This window comes from Anolis carolinensis, unplaced genomic scaffold (assembly GCF_035594765.1).
Source record: "Anolis carolinensis isolate JA03-04 unplaced genomic scaffold, rAnoCar3.1.pri scaffold_7, whole genome shotgun sequence".
NCBI classification, from domain to species: Eukaryota; Metazoa; Chordata; class Lepidosauria; order Squamata; family Dactyloidae; genus Anolis; species Anolis carolinensis.
The window spans coordinates 31,486,699-31,509,198 of NW_026943818.1; the positions used below are offsets into that span (position 1 = coordinate 31,486,699).

Below are 22,500 nucleotides of genomic sequence, written 5' to 3' on the forward strand. Positions count from 1 at the left end.
GCTCCACTCGCAGAGAAGGAGGGTCCATCGCCTGGCGAGCGCCAGGACGACAGCTGCGTCCGATTGTCCGACCGCTTCAGTGGTCCCGGGCATGGATTCCCTCCCCGATGCCAAGTCCGTTGACCCACACGGGCATCATGTGGGCACCGTCTGCTCCGTCTAGGCACCCGATTCGCGCCCGTCATTTTCCACATGGAGTCTCACGGAGTGTCATGAAACCTCTACCATCCATGGTAACCTACCAAATCATTCCTTGAGACCAGGGGTTCTCAAGATATCTATATATATAAAAATGTAATGTGCGTTTTTCCCATGGAGTAAACAACAAAACCACCAAACCAAATCACACCACATTTGGCCACAAAAGACATAGCTATCCAATCTATGTCTTTCAGTTAAAAAAAAATCTGATCTAGTATCTATCTGTCTGTCTGTATCATCCGTCTATCTACTGAGCTGGTCAGCTACTATTTGTGTGTCCTTCCAACTTCTATCCATTCTATCTATATATCTATATCTATAATTATAGATAGTAGGGTTGTGTAATGTTTTCGTTATGTGTCGTAATTCGGTCGCTACTTCGTTCAGTCCATATTTATGACGTGATATCCGACACGTGTGTGCGGCAAAAACTAGCTGGATTGAGCCCATCATAATCATAAAATATAATAATAATAATAATAATAATAATAATAATAATAATAATAATATGATTATAATGATTATAATGAATATAATGATAATCATAGCCTAATGTGGTCCTCTTGGTCCCGTTGACAGATGGATAGAAGGACAGGTGGACAGTTGGGAGAGATGGATAGAAGTACGGATGAATCAATGGATGGATGGATGGATGGATGGATGGAGGATGGCTAGATTAATGGAAGAATGGATAGAAAGAGAATTGATGGACAGATAGATAGGTAGATAGATACTAGATAGAGAAATGGATGGATGGATTGATTGATAAATTGGATGGATGGATGGATGGATGACAGACAGGAAGATGAATGGATTGATGGATGGATGGATGGATGGATACTAGATAGATAAATAGATGGATGGATAGATTGATAGATTGGATGGATGGATATTACTAGATAAATAGATGGATTGATAGATGGATGGATACTAGATAGAGAAATAGATGGATGGATAGATTGATAGATTGGATGGATGGATATTACTAGATAAATAGATGGATTGATAGATGGATGGATACTAGATAGAGAAATAGATGGATGGATGGATAGATTGGATGGATGAATGGATGATAGACAGACAGGTAGATAGATGGATGGATGGATTGGATGGATGAATAGATGATAGACAGACAGGTAGATAGATGGATGGATGGATTGGATGGATGAATAGATGATAGACAGACAGGTAGATAGATGGCTGGATGGATGGATGGATGAATAGATGATAGACAGACAGGTAGATAGATGGATGGATGGATTGGATGGATGAATGGATGATAGACAGACAGGTAGATAGATGGATGGATGGATTGGATGGATGAATAGATGGATTGGATGGATGAATAGATGATAGACAGACAAGTAGATAGATGGATGGATGGATGGATGGATGGATGGATAGATTGGATGGATGAATGGATGATAGACAGACAGGTAGATGGATGGATGGATGGATAGATTGGATGGATGGATGGATGATAGACAGGTAGATAGATGGATGGATGGATGATAGACAGACAGGTAGATAGATGGATGGATGGATTGGATGGATGAATAGATGATAGACAGACAGGTAGATAGATGGATGGATGGATAGATTGGATGGATGGATGGATGGATTGGATGGATGAATGGATGATAGACAGACAGGTAGATAGATAGATGGATAGATTGGATGGATGGATGGATGGATGATAGACAGGTAGATGGATGGATGGATACATAGAGGGGTAGATAGAGGGACAGACGGATGGATGGATAGGTAGATAGAGGGATAGATGGATAGAGAGATAGATACATACATAGATGAATACATGGAGGGATAGATGGACAGATGGAAACATAGATAGGATGGATGGACCGACAGATAGTAGCTGACTGTCTGTCCATCTATCCATCCATCCATCTATCTATCTACCCATCCTGCCATTAATCTAGCCATGTATTCATCCATTCATCCGTGCTTCTATCCATCTCTCCATCTGTCAACGGGACCAAGAAGACCACGTAGGGCACAGTTGGTGGGCACCTGCCATCTGGGCAAGCCTGGAGCTGGGGAACCCCTTTGGGTGCCCCTCGCCTCCGGCATCTGCCCACGTTTGGGAAGCGAGGCGTTCCTTTGATGCCTCCGCCCGCCCGGCTGCCAAGGAAGCTGGCACCTCTGAGCCTGCCAAGAAGGGGATGAGTGATCCTAATGGACTTTCTGGCAGGCGGGCAGGCCGGGAGGGAGGGAGGGAGGGAGGGAGGGGGAGACAGCAGAAATCTGTCCGCCGTCGTCGAAGGGAAGCACCAGCAGCTGCCGCCTCCGTGGCACTGAATGAAGGCGGGCGGGCGGGCGGCCAAGCGGGTAACTGCGAGCCCATTAGAAGACGGTGGAGTTGCCAAGGCTGGCGGGAGGAGGAGGACGGGGACAGGTGCAGGCCGGGCTCCCGGCCTCATCTTTAATTCAGCGGGGAGAAAGAAAGAGAAAAGGATGAGTGAGGCATCCCTGCTCACAACGGCCTGGGCTTCCCTGCAACCGAATGATAGACAGTAGAGTTGTGCAATGTTTTCGTTACGCGTCGGAATTCGTATCGGATTTGTTCAATTGGTACTTACGAAGCGACGTTCGACACGTGCGCCAAAAAAGCCCATCATCATCATAACATAATAATAATAATAATAATAATAATAATAATAATAATGATGATGATGAATATAATGATAATAATAGCCTGAGACTTTGTTGCCATTTCGGATTGGATTTGTTCAATCGGTACTTACGACGCGACGTCCGACACGTGAGCCAAAAGCTAGCTGGATCAAGCCCATCATCATCATAACATAATAATAATAATAATAATGAATATAATGATAATAATAGCCTGAGACTTTGTTGCCATTTGGTTCAGGCTGTGGCCACGATACTAACACTAATAGTATTATTATTATTATTATTATTATTATTATTATTAAAAGGATGAGTGAGGCATCCCCGCTCGCAACGGCCTGGGCTTCCCTGCAACCGAATGATAGACAGTAGAGTTGTGCAATGGTTTCTTACGCGTCGGAATTCGTATCGGATTCGTTCAATCGATACTTACGACACGACGTCCGACACGTGCGCCAAAAAACGAACTGTATCAAGCCCATCATCATCATAACATAATAATAATAATAATACTGAATATAATGATAATAATAGCCTGAGACTTTGTTGCCATTTGGTTCAGGTTGTGGCCACGATACTAACACTAATAGTATTATTATTAATGATCTATTATTATTGATTTATTATTATTATTATTATTATTATTATTATTATTATTATTATTATTATAGTGGAGCCTCCGGTGGCATAGTGGATTAAAGCCTCGTGACTTGAAGGTTGGGTTGCTGACCTGAAGGCTGCCAGGTTCGAATCCCACCCGGGGAGAACGCGGATGAGCTCCCTCTCTCAGCTCCAGCTACATGCAGGAACATGAGAGAAGCCTCCCACAAGGATGGTAAAAACTATGTCTCCTGGGCAACGTCCTTGCAGATGGCCAATTATCTCACTCCAGAAGCGACTCAAGTTGCTCCTGACACGAAAAAATATATTATTATTGGTATATTATTATTATTATTATTATTATTATTATTATTATTTGTATATTATTATTGGTATAGTATTATTATGATCATTATTGGTATATTATTATTATTATTATTATTATTATTTGTATATTATTATTGGTATAGTATTATTATGATCATTATTGGTATATTATTATTATTATTATTATTATTGGCATTATTATTATTGGTATATTATCATAGAATCATAGAATAGTAGAGTTGGAAGAGACCTCATGGGCCATCCAGTCCAACCCCCTGCCAAGATAATATATTGATATATTATTATTATTATTATTATTATTATTATTATTATTATTATTATTGGTATAGTATTATTACTATTATTATTATTGGTATAGTATTATTACTATTATTATTATTGGTATAGTATTATTACTATTATTATTATTGGTATATTTTTATTGGTATAGTATTATTACTATTATTATTATTGGTATATTTTTATTGGTATAGTATTATTATTATTATTATTATTATTATCATCATCATCATCATCATGCTTTGAATGTGATTTCCTTCTTCTTGGCAGAATGGGGTTGGACTGGATGGCCCATGAGGTCTCTTCCAAGTCTACTGTTCTATGATTCTATGATTCTATGATTCATTATTGGTATATTATTTATTATTGTTGGTATATTAATATTGATATATTATTATTATTATTATTATTATTGGTATAGTATTATTATTATTATCATCATTATTATTGGTATATAATATACATTATTATTGGTATATTATTATTATTATTATTATTATTATTATTATTATTATTGGTATTATTATTATTATTATCATCATCATCAACCCAGGACTCCATAAGTGGTTGCCATGGGAGTTAAACTAGCACCGTTGCACTACCAATGTGCTACAACAGGCATCTAGAACCGTTCCGGACCTCATGAGAGGAATTTTCTCAGATCCGGCCCACGGTCAGTTGTCCGCCATGCCGTTTTGGCCGCCTCCTCTCCTGCGAAAACCTTTCTTCTCGTTCCCTTGTTCTTCTCCCTCCCTGTTCCGCCGCGCAAGGGCATTTCCTTGCCAGAACGGCTGCAACACGACACAACGCTTTTGATCGATGGCGGGAGATTGATTACCATTACGCTGCACCGCTTTTGACTTTCAGCCCTGACCTCCTCCTCCTCCTCTCCACTGCAGTCGCGAAATCCCACCTCGTGAAAACATGAAAACGAGGCGAAAGGCATCCTCACAGGAGGGGTGAGACCTGAGTACGGATGCGGGACTGGTACTCGGGGGGGGGGGGGGGTCCGGATCCCGGTATGGGATCCTTGGGCGGGGTGGGGCTCTCTCGTACGACCCACACTCCCTCCGTTGAGGATAACCGCCTCTGGAGTTGTTTCAGCGAAATTCTGCTGACGCAGAACATCATCACGAAGAAGGGAGAGGGGAGAAGGGGGAGATGGCAACCGGTCCAGACTGATAATGTCAGAGGCAACGAGAGCCGCATCTTAATGACGGACAACCAACCAGCCTTCTCTCGGCATCCACCATCCAGAGCAAAACTCATAGAAGAGATCCCGATGGCCTTCCAGCCAACAACACATGAAGACCCCACTCGAACCCTCCCGGTGGATGGAAATCCACCCTGGAAAGACCTCATCCATGTCAGTGGTTCCCAACCTGTGGGTCATGAGAATGAAAATGGTTCCTGGTCAAGGTGGTCCCTGGTTAAAATGGGCCCTGGTCAAGTGATCTCTGGAGAAAGAGTCCCTGGTCAAGTGGTTTCTGGTCAAATGGTCCCTGGTCAAAGTGGTCCTAGTCAACTGGACCCTGGTCAAGTGGTCTCTAGTCAAAGTGGGCCCTGGTCAACTGAACCCTGGTAAAGTGGACCCTGGTCAAAGTGGTCCCTGGTCAAGGTGGTCCCTGGTTAAAATGGGCCCTGGTCAAGTGGTCTCTGGAGAAAGAGTCCCTAGTCAAGTGGTTTCTGGTCAAATGGTCCCTGGTCAAAGTGGTCCTAGTCAACTGGACCCTGGACGAGTGGTCTCTAGTCAAAGTGGGCCCTGGTCAACTGAACCCTGGTAAAGTGGACCCTGGTCAAAGTGGTCCCTGGTCAAGGTGGTCCCTGGTTAAAATGGGCCCTGGTCAAGTGGTCTCTGGAGAAAGAGTCCCTAGTCAAGTGGTTTCTGGTCAAATGGTCCCTGGTCAAAGTGGTCCTGGTCAAGTGGACCCTGGTCAAGTGGTCTCTAGTCAAAGCGGGCCCTGGTCAACTGAATCCTGGTCAAGTGGACCGTGGTCAAAGTTGTTCCTGGTCAAAGTGGTCCCTGGTCAAAGTTGTCCCTGGTCAAGTGGTCTCTGGAGAAGGAGTCCCTGGTTAAAGTGGTCCCTGGTCAAGTGGGTCCTGGTCAAAATGGTCCCTCTGAGACACACAGGGAAAGAGAGTGGGAGTGTTTCACTGGTTGGCAACCATCAGAGAACCAGAAACGCAAAATTTCACAATATCCTTGAATTCGGGAAAATAGTATTTTCTGCGCGAAAACGAATTTTGTGTTGAAAAACCACTTTGCTGCAAAAAAATTGTACAATCTCCATACTCAGGAAACTCAATTCTTAGGAAAATTCGTACAATCTCCGTACTCACGAAACTCCATGCTTAGGAAATTCCAAAACGAGTTATTTTTTTCCCAACACAAATCCCAGAATCCGAGGATTCTGGGATTCGCAATCCCAAAAGGTATCGTCTCCCGGAGCTTCTACGTTAGGACGAACGTGGTCGCAAGGGTGTCCTATGTAAGATGGAGCTAGTAGACACTATAAGATACAGATTCAGACGCCAGAAAAACAGATTCCATGGAAACTATTCTGGGATTGTTTTGGTCCAGAGAAAAATGGCCAACGTGCTACTCCGTGCTGCCTTAACCAGGAGTCGGGATCCACCTTAAAAAGGGAGCGGGAGAGAAGGAAGGAGGGAGGCGGCCTCCCAGGGCAGGGAAAGTGACAGGCCCAAGAAGCTCTTATCAGCCGCATATTTACTGCCTGAGGTTTGTGACCAATTAGAGGGATCAGGTGATTATTTCAAGGCTCGTTCTGAGTCCCAGACGACCGACCGGGGTCAAGGTCAGCGCACGGAAACAACCCGTTCAACGCATTAATGCAGAAGCGCATTACAAGATGCAGAGCAGACCCAAACAAGGGTAGACCCAACCCAAGTGGCTTATAAGCGCCCCCAGGGACCCAGACCACAAACAGACCCAAACAAGTATAGACCCAACCCAAGTGGCCCATAAGCGCCCCCGGGACCCGGACCCAGAGGAAACTAGTACAAGTGTAGACCCAACCCTAGTGACCCATAATCATCCCTGGGGACTCGGACCCAGAGCAGACCCAACCCAAGTGGCCCATAAGCGCCCCCGGGACCCGGACCCAGAGGAAACTAGTACAAGTGTAGACCCAACCCTAGTGACCCATAAGCGCTCCCAGAGACGCGGACCCAGAGCAGACCCGTACAAGTGTAGACCTAACCCTAGTGGCCCATAAGGACCACCGGGACCCGGACCCAGAGCAGACTTGTACAAGGTAGACCCAACCCAAGTGGCCCATAAGCACCCCTGGAGACCCGGACCCAGAGCAGACTCGTACAAGTATAGACCCAACCCAAGTGGCCCATAAGCACCCCTGAAAACCCGGACCCAGAACAGACTTGTACAAGTATAGACCCAACCCAAGTGGCCCATAAGGACCCCTGGTGACCCGGACCCAGAACAGACTCGTACAAGTGTAGACCCAACCCAAGTGGCCCATAAGTACTCCCGGGACCTGGACCCAGAGCAGACTCATACAAGTGTAGACCCAACCCAAGTGGCCCATAATCATCCCTGGGGACTCGGACCCAGAGCAGACCCAACCCAAGTGGCTCATAAGGACCCCTGGTGACCCGGACCCAGAGCAGACTCGTACAAGTGTAGACCCAATCCAAGTGGCCCATAATCATCCCTGGAGACTCGGACCCAGAGCAGACCCAACCCAAGTGGCCCATAAGCACCCCTGGTGACCCGGACCCAGAGCAAACCAGTACAAGTGTAGACCCAACCCAAGTGGCCCATAAGCGCCCCCGGGACCCGGACCCAGAGGAAACTAGTACAAGTGTAGACCCAACCCTAGTGACCCATAAGCGCTCCCAGAGACCTGGACCCAGAGCAGACCCGTACAAGTGTAGACCCAACCCTAGTGACCCATAATCATCCCTGGGGACTCGGACTCAGAGCAGACCCAACCCAAGTGGCCCATAAGCGCCCCCGGGACCCGGACCCAGAGGAAACTAGTACAAGTGTAGACCCAACCCTAGTGACCCATAAGCGCTCCCAGAGACCCGGACCCAGAGCAGACCCGTACAAGTGTAGACCCAACCCTAGTGGCCCATAAGGACCACCGGGACCCGGACCCAGAGCAGACTCGTACAAGTGTAGACCCAACCCAAGTGGCCCATAATCATCCCTGGGGACTCGGACCCAGAGCAGACCCAACCCAAGTGGCCCATAAGCACCCCTGGAGACCCGGACCCAGAGCAGACTCGTACAAGTATAGACCCAACCCAAGTGGCCCATAAGCACCCCTGGAAACCCGGACCCAGAACAGACTCGTACAAGTGTAGACCCAACCCAAGTGGCCCATAAGTACTCCCGGGACCTGGACCCAGAGCAGACTCATACAAGTGTAGACCCAACCCAAGTGGCCCATAATCATCCCTGGGGACTCGGACCCAGAGCAGACCCAACCCAAGTGGCTCATAAGGACCCCTGGTGACCCGGACCCAGAGCAGACTCGTACAAGTGTAGACCCAATCCAAGTGGCCCATAATCATCCCTGGAGACTCGGACCCAGAGCAGACCCAACCCAAGTGGCCCATAAGCACCCCTGGTGACCCGGACCCAGAGCAAACCAGTACAAGTGTAGACCCAACCCAAGTGGCCCATAAGCACCCCTGGTGACCCGGACCCAGAGCAAACCAGTACAAGTGTAGACCCAACCCAAGTGGCCCATAAGCGCCCCCGGGACCCGGACTTAGAGCAGACTCGTACAAGTGTAGACCCAACCCAAGTTGCCCATAAGCATCCCTGGAGACTTGGACTCAGAGCAGACCCAACCCAAGTGGCCCATAAGCGCCCCCGGGACCCAGACCCAGAGGAAACCCGTACAAGTGTAGACCCAACCCTAGTGACCCATAAGCACCCCCAGGGACCCGGACCCAGAGCAGACCCAAACAAGTGTAGACACAACCCAAGTGGCCCACAAGCACCCCTGGGGACTCGGACCCCCGGACGCTTACCTCTCTCCCGGACGAAATAGGCCAAGTAGAGGTCGAGCTCCTTGACGGAGACGCTGATGTGGTGGGGCTGGACGCAGAGGATGGGGTTGGTGCACTGTGGGGCCTTCACCAGGCGCTCCCCGTCGGTGCTCTCCAGCGGGATCCCCTTGAAGAGGATCACCATGACCAGGTCCAGGCGCCAGACCTTGTCGGCCTGGCGCAGGCAGTCGATGCGGCGCATCTTGCCCTTCTGGTCCGGGTTGGAGAGGACGCAGCAGGAGGACTTCTTGCCCGTGATGGAGAGGACAAAGTCCTCGCGGTACTCGGGCCGGATGTCCTTGCGCAGCTTGGCCAGCAAGCGCGAGGCCCACTTCTGCTTCACCTCGGGCTTCTCGTTCAGCAGCTCGTCCTTGACCGCCCGCTCCTCGTCCTTGGTCATCCGCTTCTCGTGCTTCTTGAAGTACTTGCGCTTCCGGGCCTGGAGGTTGAACCAGGTGTAGGCGAAGGCCCGGACGTGGGGGAGCAGGGCCTCAATGAAGGGATGGAACTCATCCTGGGGGAGGAGAAGAACGGAAGAGAGAAACAGCGTCAACAACATCATCCCACCAAAGAGAGAAGGTCCATCAATACCATCCCTTCAACCTCAACGTCCAACCAAAGAAGAGCCATCAACACCTTCTCTTCAACCTCAATGTCCCACTAAAGAGAGAAGGTCCATCAATACCATCCCTTCAACCTCAATGTCCCACCATAGAGAGAAGGACCCTCAACACCATTGCTTTAACCTCAACGTCCAACCAAGGAAGGACCGTCAACACCATCCATTCAACCTCAACCTCCAACCAAAGGACCGTCAACACCATCCAAACCTCAACATCAAACCAAAGACCATCAATACCATTTCTTCAGTCTCAAAGTCCAACCAAAGAAAGACCATCAACACAATTTCTTCACTCAACGTCCAACCAAAGAAGGACCATCAACACCATCCATTCAACCTCAACGTCCAACCAAAGAAGGACCATCAACACAATTTCTTCAGTCTCAACATCCAACTAAAGAAGGATCATCAACACTGTCCATTCAACCTCAATGTCCAACCAACGAGAGAAGGACCATCAACATGATCCCTTGGATCTCAACACTTCTGAGTTGCAAACTATAAATCCCAAGCACACCATTAAATCAGTATGAAACAGATGTCTGCAAGCAGTGCAGAAACATGTATCTCCACCCAACTTTCATCAACGTGTTTCTTTCTCTTTTTGGAAACAAGTGTTTGCATCCGGGCCCATTGATTTATTAACTCCCGCGTCAAACTACAACTCCCAGGATTCTCACCGCACAAAACAATGTGGCCAAGGTCGAACGAGGACCATGAGGGGACAAGGTAACGGAAGTTCAGGCCAGGTAAGGTCTCCACTGGGAGTAATTCATTAGCCAGCCGTGTACATCTGCCGTTCAGGACGGGATAATCCCCGATTGGATTTCAGCCTCCCGCCGCTGGGCAAACCCACACACACACATACACACACACACACACACACACACACATATGTATACACACACGCTAGGGTTGTACGATCAATAAAAATGTTTCAATACTCATTACGAAATTGGGGAAGGGTGCGGATCATTTTCGAGGTATGTCCGAAATTACGGACCTCAACAAGTGCAGCAATTGTTTCGGTCCGGAAATTCAGAAATTCGGGAGGGGAGTGGATCATTTTTGAGATGGGTTTGAAATTACGGACCTAAACAATTCCGTATTTTCGGAAATTGGGGAGGGGAGTGTCTCGTTTTCGAGGAGTTTCAAAAATTACGGGCCTAAACAATTCCGTATTTTCAGAAATTGAGGAGGGGAGTGTCTCGTTTTCGAGGAGTTTCCAAAATTACGGACCTAAACAATTCTGTATTTTCAGAAATTGGGGAGGGGAGTGTCTCGTTTTCGAGGAGTTTCAAAAATTATGGACCTAAACAATTCCGTATTTTCGGAAATTGGGGAGGGGAGTGTCTCATTTTCAAGGAGTTTCCAAAATTACGGACCTAAACAATTCCATATTTTCAGAAATTGGGGAGGGGCGCGGATCATTTTCAAGGTGTGTCCAAAATTACGGACACACACAATTGCGGCAATGGTCACGAAATAACGCATTTTTCGTCGAACCAAGTGGGCTCGTTTCTCCCTCGATTGTTGTGCGATCGGGACGAAACTCACTGTAGTTCTGCCACACCCTTTCCACTATTTGCCCCCCAAATTTTGGGATGTTGAGCCCATCTGTTAATTTTTGGGAATTTTTGAATTTTTCGCGAACACGAAATGTATCCAAATGCCCTCGTTTCGTCCTGGAAGCCAACAAATCACATGGTGTGGTTTGAAGGGTAATTTGTTAAAGAATGAAAGTGTCCTAAAGTCGGAAGGGACCCCAAGGGCCATGTAGTCTGACCCTATTCTACAATCGCAATACACAATCAAAGCCCAGCCAGGCTCTGCATCATAATAATAATAATAATAATGATAATGATAATAATAATAGATTATAGAATCGTAGTGTTGGAAGAGACTGACCCCAAGGACCATCCAGTCTGACCCCACTCTATCACTGAAATACCCAATCAAAGCTTTCCCGACAGATGGCCATCCATGCTCTGCTTAAGAATAATAATTAAAACAATTATAGAATCCTAATGTTAGAAGAGAACTCTATATAATAATAAGAACAATGACAACAATAATATAATAATAATAATAATAATGGAATGATAGAATCCTAGACTTGGAAGAGACTGACCCCAAGAGCCATGCCATTGACCCCATTCTAAAATTCACAATCAAAGCCTTCCCGACAGATGGCCAGCTAGGCTCTGCTTAATACTACTACTACTACTACTACTACTAATAATAATAATAATAGAACCATGGAATCCTAGAGTTGGAAGAGACTGACCACAGGGGCCATGCATTTTCGATCCCATTCTCACACCGAAATACACAGAGCCTTCCCGGCAGATGGCCAGCCAGTCTCGGCTTCCAAAACCTCCAGAGAAGGGAGGCTCCGCATGGAAACCCTTTGGAATTCCTGCCCCGGAGGAAGGGAAGGGCGAGCCGCCGGGATTAACGGAGGGCTCAGCCTTGCGTGAACCGCAGGCCGGGACGGACGGACGGGCCCCCGAAATCCGATCAGCCACTCCGACAACTTTCCCTCCCGACAGATTAGAATTAGCCCCGGCACAAAGATGCCGTGTGGAGCTAATCCGCTTGCAAAGGACCCCGGGGCCAGATCAATTCGGCAGGCAACGGAAAACAAACCAACGCAAAAGAGATTAGGGACGCCGGGCCTTCGTTCCGGTTTGGAACGTCAGACTTCTCAGGCCATCCGAATGGCGGAGTTATAGCAGTTCGATCCTAGATTCATACCTTGGAACTCTCGGATCCGAACCACGGCTTCCCAGAGTCCTAACCCAATCAGAGATATGTTTTTGCCAGTTTCTTCCCTAGTTTCATGTGTTGTCGAAGGCTTTCATGGCCGGGATCACAGGGTTGTATGTTTTCCCAGCTGTATGGCCATGTTCCAGAAGCATTCTCTCCTGACATTTCACCCACATCTATGGCAGGCATCCTCACAACCTCCGAGGATGCCTGCCATAGATGTGGGCGAAACGTCAGGAGATAATACTTCTGTAACATGGCCATACAGCCCGGAAAACATACAACTTCCCTAGTTTCGTTTGGGGAGAAAATTTCGTTCTCAAGACGAATTCGGGGAGAAAATTTCACACTCAAGAATTTCATTCATTCTCAAAAAAAATTCTCATGAGTCTCCTCGGGGAGAAAAGGCGGGATACATATACAGTATCATCATATTTTAGGGAGAAATTTTCGTTCACAAGGAGAATTCAGGGAGAAAATTTCGTTCGCAGGGGGAATTCGGGGAGAAAATTTCATTCACAAGGGAAATTCGGGGAGAAAATTTCACTCTCAAGAATTTCATTCATTCACAAGAAAATTCCCATTCTTATGAGTCTCCTCGGGGAGAGAGGGTGGAATACGAGTATTATTATGACTCGAGGAGAAAATTTCACTCTCAAGGGAAATTCGAGGAAAAAATTTCACTCTCAATAATTTCATTCATTCTCAAGAAAATTCTCATGAGTCCCCTCAGGGAGAAAGGGCGGAATAAATATACAGTATTGTTATAATTTAAGGAGAAAATTTCATTCATAAGGGAAATTCAAGGAGAAAAATTTCTTTGCAAGGGAAATTCGGGGAGAAAATTTCGCTCTCGAGAAAATTCTCATTCTCAAGAAAATTCCCATTCTCACGAGTCTCCTTGGGGAGAGAGGGCAGAAAAACGAGTATTATTAAATAAAAAAATACTTAAATAAATAATATTATAATTCAGGGAGAAAATTTCATTCATAAGGGAAATTTGGGGAGAAAATTTCGCTCTCAAGAATTTCATTTGTTCTCAAGAAAATTCTCGTGAGTCTCGGGGAGAGAGGGTGGAATACATGAATTATTATAATTCGGGGAGAAAATTTTGTTCTCAAGGGAAATTACAGGAGGAAATTTCACTCGCAAGAATTTCATTTGTTCTCAAGAAAATTCTCATGAATCCCGTCAGGGAGAAAGGGCGGAATACATATCCAATATTATTATTATTCAGGGAGAAAATTTCGTTCACAAGGAAAATTCTGGGAGAAAATTTCATTCTCAAAAATTTCATTCATTCTCAAGAAAATTCCCATCCTCATGAGTCTCCTCGGAGAGAGACGGCGGAAATACAAGTATTATTAAGTAATAAATAAATAAATATTATAATCTGGGGAGAAAATTACAAGAGAAATTCAGAGAGAAAATTTCGTTCTCAGGGGAATACGGGGAGAAAATTTCACTCTCAAGATTTTCATTCATTCTCAAGAAAGCTCCCATTCTCCTCGGGGAGAGGGGGCGGAAATACAAGTATTATTAAACAAATAATACTTAAATAAATAAATATTATCATTGACAAGGGAAATTCGGGGAAATAAATAAGTACTATAATTCAGGGAGAAAAATTTCGTTTTCAAGGGGAATTCGGGGAGAAAATTTCATTCTCAAGGGGAAAAGAAGAAGAACGGGGAAAAGGAGGAGAAACTCAGGGCCACTCCGCTCATCCGAGGACACCACCCTGAGGTTGGCAACGGGTGTCCTTCTCCTTTCAAAGCCTCTTTCCAAGGCTATCTATAGCCACCCGCTAAGCCCGGCCTGGCCCTTTCCCCCCGATTATTGCGGCAACTAGACCTGGGAAAGGGATTAGGTTGTCTCGGCCGGTCAAGCGGGGGATTCTTGGCTTCTTCCGGCACTTCCGTCTCCTCGCAACACGGATCCGTTCCCTTGTTTACTTCGGGGATCCCATCCCATGTACGTCGGACTGAGACCTTTTCTAATCCCACTATAGATATATCTTTCAAGGCAACGCTCTCGCCCTAAGATTCCTTCACGGAATGACGAATTGGGACCAGATCCTGTGACCCATCAATCCTACTCATCCATGACCCCAATCACCCCAAAAAACCTTATTTACTTGTATAGTGTTCAATAATATCGGCACTTCTGGAGACTTGAAATATCTTACTATAGTTGTATCTTTCAAGGCAACACTCTCGCCCTAAGATTCCTTCACGGAATGATGAATTGGGACCAGATCCTGTGACCCATCAATCCTACTCATCCATGACCCCAATCACCCCAAAAAAACCTTATTTACTTGTATAGTGTTCAATAATATTGGCACTTCTGGAGACTTGAAATATCTTACTATAGTTGTATCTTTCAAGGCAACACTCTCGCCCTAAGTTTCCTCCTCGGAATGATGAATTGGAACCTGATCCTGTGACCCATCAACCCCACTCATCCATGACCCCAATCACCCAAAAAACATTATTACTATCAGCACTTATGGCGTCTTGATATATCTTACTCTAGTTGTATCTTTCAAGGCAACGCTCTTGCCCTAAGTTTCCTCCATGAAATGACAAATTGGGACCTGATCCTGAGACCAATCAATCCCATTCGTCCATTACTATATGACTTGTATAGGGTCAGTACTACTATCACTATATGACTTGTATAGGGTCAGTACTACTATTACTATATGACTTGTATATGGTCAGTACTACTATTACTATATGACTTGTATAGGGTCAGTACTACTATTACTATATGACTTGTATATGGTCAGTACTACTATTACTATATGACTTGTATAGGGTCAGTACTACTATTACTATATGACTTGTATAGGGTCAGTACTACTATTACTATATGACTTGTATAGGGTCAGTACTACTATTACTATATGACTTGTATAGGGTCAGTACTACTATTACTATATGACTTGTATAGGGTCAGTACTACTATTACTATATGACTTGTATAGGGTCAGTACTACTATTACTATATGACTTGTATAGGGTCAGTACTACTATTACTATATGACTTGTATAGGGTCAGTACTACTATTACTATATGACTTGTATAGGGTCAGTACTACTATTACTATATGACTTGTATAGGGTCAGTACTACTATTACTATATGACTTGTATAGGGCCAATCCTATCAACTTGAAATATATTACTATAGTTATATCTTTCAAGGCAACGCTCTCGCCCTGAGATTCCTCCACGGAATGACAAATTGGGACCGGATCCTGAGACCTGTCAAACTCACTCGTCCATTACTATATGACTTGTATAAGGTCGATACTATCGGCAAATCTGAAGTCTAGAAATATCTTGCTATATTTATATCGTTCAAGGCAACGCTCTCGCCCTAAGATTCCTCCACAGACTGACGAATAGAGACCAGACCCTGAGACCTGTCAATCCCACTCATCCATTACTATATTATTTATATACAGTCAGTACTACTATTACTATATTACTTGTATAGGGTCAATACCATTGGCACTACTAGAGTCTTGAAATATCTTACTATAGTTGTATCTTTCAAGGCTACACTCTCGCCCTAATTTTCCTCCACGGAATGACGAATAGGGACCATATCTTGAGACCTGTCAATCCCACTCATCCATTACTATATTATTTATATAGGGTCACAACTACTATTACTATATTACTTGTGTAGGGTCAATACTATCAGCACTTTCGGAGTCTTGAAATGTCTTACTATAGTTGTATCTTTCAAGGCTACACTCTCGCCCTAATATTCCTCCACGGAATGACGAATAGGGACCATATCTTGAGACCCGTCAATCCCACTCATCCATTACTATATTATTTATATAGGGTCACTACTACTATTACTATATTACTTGTGTAGGGTCAATACTATCAGCACTTTCAGAGTCTTGAAATGTCTTACTATAGTTGTATCTTTCAAGGCTACACTTTCGCCCTAATATTCCTCCACGGAATGACAAATTGGAACCTGATCCTGAGACCCGTCAACCCCACTCATCCATTACCCCAATCACCCAAAAAAAATTATTACTTGTATCGGGTCCCAATTCGTCATTCTGTGGAGGAATCTCAGGGCGAGAGTGTTGCCTTGAAAGCTATAACTATAGTATGATATCTCAAGTCTCGATAGTATTGAATCCTATACAAATAATAATGTTTTTTGGGGTCACTGGGGTAATGGACGAGTGGGGTTGATGGGTCTCAGGATCCGGTCCCAATTTGTCATTCTGTGGAGGAATCTCAGGGCGAGAGTGTTGCCTTGAAAGCTATAACTATAGTATGATATCTCAAGTCTCGATAGTATTGAATCCTATCCAAATAATAATGTTTTTTGGGGTCACTGGGGTAATGGATGAGTGGGGTTGATGGGTCTCAGGATCCGGTCCCAATTCGTCATTCTGTGGAGGAATCTCAGGGCGAGAGTGTTGCCTTGAAAGCTATAACTATAGTATGATATCTCAAGTCTCGATAGTATTGAATCCTATACAATTCCTATACAAATCCTATACAGGTTCCGGTCCCAATTTATCGTTCCGTGAAGGTATTTCAGGGTGAGAGCGTTATTTTGAAAGATATATCTACTGTGGGATTGACAGATTTACGAAGTTCGGGAAAAGTCCCCGTCCGACGTACTCGTGATAGGATCCTCGAAATAAACAAGGGAACGGAGAACCCCGGTTGCATCACAAAGGAAGTGTCCGGAGAAGCCGAGGATCCCGTTTGACCGGCCGAGAGAGTGTCATCTCTTTGCCTTTCCCGGGTCTCGGGCCAGCAGAGGAAGGCCGAGCCAGACCTGGATGCGGATCAAGCGGGTCACTCGCTCCCAAGGCCTGGCGGAGAGCGGCTCCGGGGTTGCCAGGACTATTTTTGGGAGGCCAGACCAGCTGGGGACTCGTCCGGGATAAACAACGGTCGCAAATCTCCCCAGGAAGGAATCCTCCAGGTTTTGGGAAAGAGCCAGAGGGATCTTCGATTTGCAACAGCAGTAATATTATCACCATCACTGTTAACCGGAACCTATCCTCAACTATACCATGATGACAATACTCTCAGTTAACCAGAACCTATCCCCATCTATACCATGATGACAATACTCTCAGTTAACCAGAACCTATCCTCATCTATACCATGATGACAATACTCTCAGTTAACCAGAACCTATCCCCATCTATACCATGATGACAATACTCTCAGTTAACCAGAACCTATCCCCATCTATACCATGATGACAATACTCTCAGTTAACCAGAACTCGCCCTCCTCTCCATCTGCATAATTATTACAATAGACTCTGAGTTAACCAGAAATCATCCTCAATCTACATCATGATGACAATAGATTCTCAATTAACCAGAACTCACCCTCATCCTCATTACAGTAGACTTTCAGTTAACTGGAACCTATCCTCATCTATACCATGATGACAATACTCTCAGTTAACCAGAACCTATCCCCATCTATACCATGATGACAATACTCTCAGTTAACCAGAACCTATCCTCATCTATACCATGATGACAATACTCTCAGTTAACCAGAACCTATCCCCATCTATACCATGATGACAATACTCTCAGTTAACCAGAACCTATCCCCATCTATACCATGATGACAATACTCTCAGTTAACCGGAACCTATCCCCATCTATACCATGATGACAATACTCTCAGTTAACCAGACCCTATCCCCATCTATACTATGATGACAATACTCTCAGTTAACCAGAACCTATCCCCATCTATACCATGATGACAATACTCTCAGTTAACCAGACCCTATCCCCATCTATACCATGATGACAATACTCTCAGTTAACCAGAACCTATCCTCATCTATACCATGATGACAATACTCTCAGTTAACCAGAACCTATCCCCATCTATACCATGATGACAATACTCTCAGTTAACCAGAACCTATCCCCATCTATACCATGATGACAATACTCTCAGTTAACCAGAACTCGCCCTCCTCTCCATCTGCATAATTATTACAATAGACTCTGAGTTAACCAGAAATCATCCTCAATCTACATCATGATGACAATAGATTCTCAATTAACCAGAACTCACCCTCATCCTCATTACAGTAGACTCTCAGTTAACTGGAACCTGTCCTCATCTATACCATGATGACAATAGACTCTTGGTTAACCAGAACTCGCCATCGTTATTAAAGTAGACTCTCAGTTAACCAGAACTCATCCTCATTATTATAGTGGACTCTCAGTTAACCAGAACTCATCCTCATTATTATAGTGGACTCTCAGTTAACCAGAACTCATCCTCATTATTATAGTGGACTCTCAGTTAACCAGAACTCATCCTCATTATTATAGTGGACTCTCAGTTAACCAGAACTCATCCTCATTATTATAGTAGACTCTCAGTTAACAGGAACTCATCTTCATCTCAGTTATTATTGTAGTAGACTCCCAGTTAACCGGAACTCGCCATCATCATCACAACAGTTAACCCGAACTTGTCATCATCATCATCATTATAGTAGACTCTCAATTAACCAGAACTCACTCTCATCTTCACCCTCATCATTATTGCAGTAGACTCTCAGTCAATCATAACATTAAATCAAATCCAGTGACACAGACGATCCCATCGTCCACAGCAAAGCGTGTCCTATTGCACAGAATGGGGCTCGGGCATCGCGGATACGGAGTTCCCAGGGTTTCCGTATCCGCGGAGATTCCTATTCCTATTCCGTGCCGTTCTGCTCGAGCTAAACTCCGGGTTGTAAACAGTTAACACATCCACCGAACGCAAGGAAGGCGTTTCTATCTCTCTCTCTTTCTCTCTCTCTCTGCGTTGGATATAATTAAATAAAACTCTGGCCGATCGATCGATCGATGGCTGGATCGATCGATCGATCGCGGGGACGGAAAAGAGCGGCTCGAGGAGGCCAAACTTTGCAAATGGCCAGAGGACCGTCGCCGAAACCGTGCTCCAGAAGGCCAGATTCGTACGCAACACAAGTCAACGGTGGACGACACTTGTGCCTGGACACTTACTATTTGCATATATATATATATGTATGTATATATATAGTATATGGATATATACATGCATGCATAGAGAGTTTTTTGGCTGGCAAACTTCTGCAAAATCCCGGGCCTCGTGGGCTTTTCCTCCCGCGGACACGGGCCTGTGAATATTTTATGGCCACGCAGCAGATCGATCGGAGCAGAACAGGCCTCGGATGCATGCTTTCCATAGGATCCTATACCCTCCTTGCTTGCTATATGGTCCTATACTCCCCTTGCTTGTAATATTCTATACTCTTTCCCATAGGATCCTATACTCTCCTTGCTTTCCATAGGATCCCATACCTTCCTTGCTTGCCATATGCCCCTATATGCTTTCCATAGGATCCTATACTCTCCTTGCTTTCCATAGGATCCCATACCCTCCTTGCTTGCCATATGCCCCTATATGCTTTCCATAGGATCCTATACTCTCCTTGCTTTCCATGGGATCCCATACCCTCCTTGCTTGCCATACAGCCCTATATGCTTTCCATAGGATCCTATACTCTCCTTGCTTTCCATAGGATCCCATACCTTCCTTGCTTGCCATATGCCCCTATATGCTTTCCATAGGATCCTATACTCTCCTTGCTTTCCATAGGATCCCATACCTTCCTTGCTTGCCATATGCCCCTATATGCTTTCCATAGGATCCTATACTCTCCTTGCTTTCCATAGGATCCCATACCCTCCTTGCTTGCCATATGCCCCTATATGCTTTCCATAGTATCCTATACTCTCCTTGCTTTCCATAGGATCCTATACTCTCCTTGCTTTCCATACGGTCCTATACTCTCCTTGCTTTCCATAGGATTCTATACTCTCCTTGCTTTCCATAGGATCCCATACCCTCCTTGCTTGCCATATGGCCCTATGTGCTTTCCATACGGTCCTATACTCTCCTTGCTTTCCGTTGGATCCCATGCCTTCCTTGCTTGCCATATGGCCCTCTATGCTTTCCATAGGATCCCATACCCTCCTTGCTTACCATGTGGCCCTATATGCTTTCCATAGGATCTATACTCTCCTTGCTTTCCATACGGTCCTATACTTTCCTTGCTTTCCATAGGATTCTATACTCTCTTTGCTTTCCATAGGATCCCATACCCTCCTTGCTTACCATGTGGCCCTATATTGTTTCCATAGGATCTATACTCTCCTTGCTTTCCATACGGTCCTATACTTTCCTTGCTTTCCATAGGATTCTATACTCTCTTTGCTTTCCATAGTATCCCATACCCTCCTTGCTTGCCATATGGCCCTATATGCTTTCCATAGGATCCCATACCCTCCTTGCTTGCCATACGGCTCTATATGCTTTCCATAGGACCCTATACCCTCCTCACTTGCCATAAGGTCCTATACTCCCCTTGCTTGTAATATTCTATACTCTTTCCCATAGGGTCCTATACTCTCCTTGCTTCCCATAGGATGCCATACCCTCCTTGCTTGCCATACGGCTCTATATGCTTTCCATAGAACCCTATACCCTCCTCACTTGCCATAAGGTCCTATACTCCCCTTGCTTGTAATATTCTATACTCTTTCTATACTCATAGTGTCCTATAGTCTCCTTGCTTCCCATAGGATCCTATATTCTTCTTGCCTTCGGGTCCCATATGCTTCCCACTTGCCATAAGGTCCTATACCCTCTTCTTTTTCCCTCGCCATACATTCCTATAGCCTTCTATATAGTATAATAATATAATAACATAAACCAACATACACGTATCCCCAACATAATAATATAACATAACCATATAATAACATAATAATAACAGAAACCATCATCCACACATATCTCCCCAAAATAATAATAATATACCATAACCATATAATAACATAACAGAAACCATCATCCACACATTTTCACCAAAATAATAATAATAATAATCTAATATAATAATATAAAAATAATAACAGAAACTATCATCCACACAATGTAAAAACAATAATATATGAATAACATAATAATAATAATAACAACAGAAACCATCATCCACATATAATGCAATAATAATAATAATAATAATAATAATATTAAAATAAAAATAAAATAATAACAGAAACCATCATCCACACATCATGTAATAATAATAATATATGAATAATATAATAATAATAACAGAAACCATCATCCACACATAATGTAGTAGTAATAATAATAATAATAGTAATATATGAATAATATAATAATAACAACAACAACAGGAACCATCATCCACTCATAATGTAATAATAATATATGAATAATAATATAATAATAACAACAGAAACCATCATCCACACATAATAATATATGACTAACATAATAATAATAATAATAACAACAACAACAACAACAGGAACCATCATCCACACATAATGTAGTAGTAGTAGTAGTAATATATGAATAATAATAATAAAATAATATAATATATGAAAATAATAATAATAATAATAATAATATATTATTATTATTATTATTATTATTATTATTATTATTATTATTATTGCCAGGAGAGAAGGAGAGAGAGAGTTGCAAGGCTGGAATTATCATTCTATTATTATTATTATTATTATTATTATTATTATTATTATTATTATTATTCTATTATTATTATTATTGCCAGGAGAGAAGGAGAGAGAGAGTTGCAAGGCTGGAATTATCATTCTATTATTATTATTATTATTATTATTATTATTATTATTCTATTATTATTATTATTGCCAGGAGAGAAGGAGAGAGAGAGTTGCAAGGCTGGAATTATCATTCTATTATTATTATTATTATTATTATTATTATTATTATTATTATTATTATTATTCTATTATTATTATTATTGCCAGGAGAGAAGGAGAGAGAGAGTTGCAAGGCTGGAATTATCATTCTATTATTATTATTATTATTATTATTATTATTATTATTA

At 43.7% G+C, this 22,500-nt stretch overlaps 1 protein-coding gene across 4 annotated transcripts in view; it reads right to left on the reverse strand.

Annotated features, from left to right (window-relative positions):
* The window catches only part of nfic (nuclear factor I C), a 62,599-nt gene that overhangs the window by 37,079 nt on the left and 3,020 nt on the right, over positions 1-22,500 (reverse strand). For 2 of the 4 annotated variants that reach the window (XM_062960114.1, XM_062960113.1), the window contains exon 2: positions 9,106-9,637. In XM_062960114.1, coding sequence (XP_062816184.1) covers positions 9,106-9,637 — 532 coding nt within the window. Of the gene's footprint in view, positions 1-9,105; positions 21,576-22,500 lie in introns of those variants that run through there. The other 2 variants (XM_062960112.1, XM_062960111.1) reach the window with 2 other exon arrangements.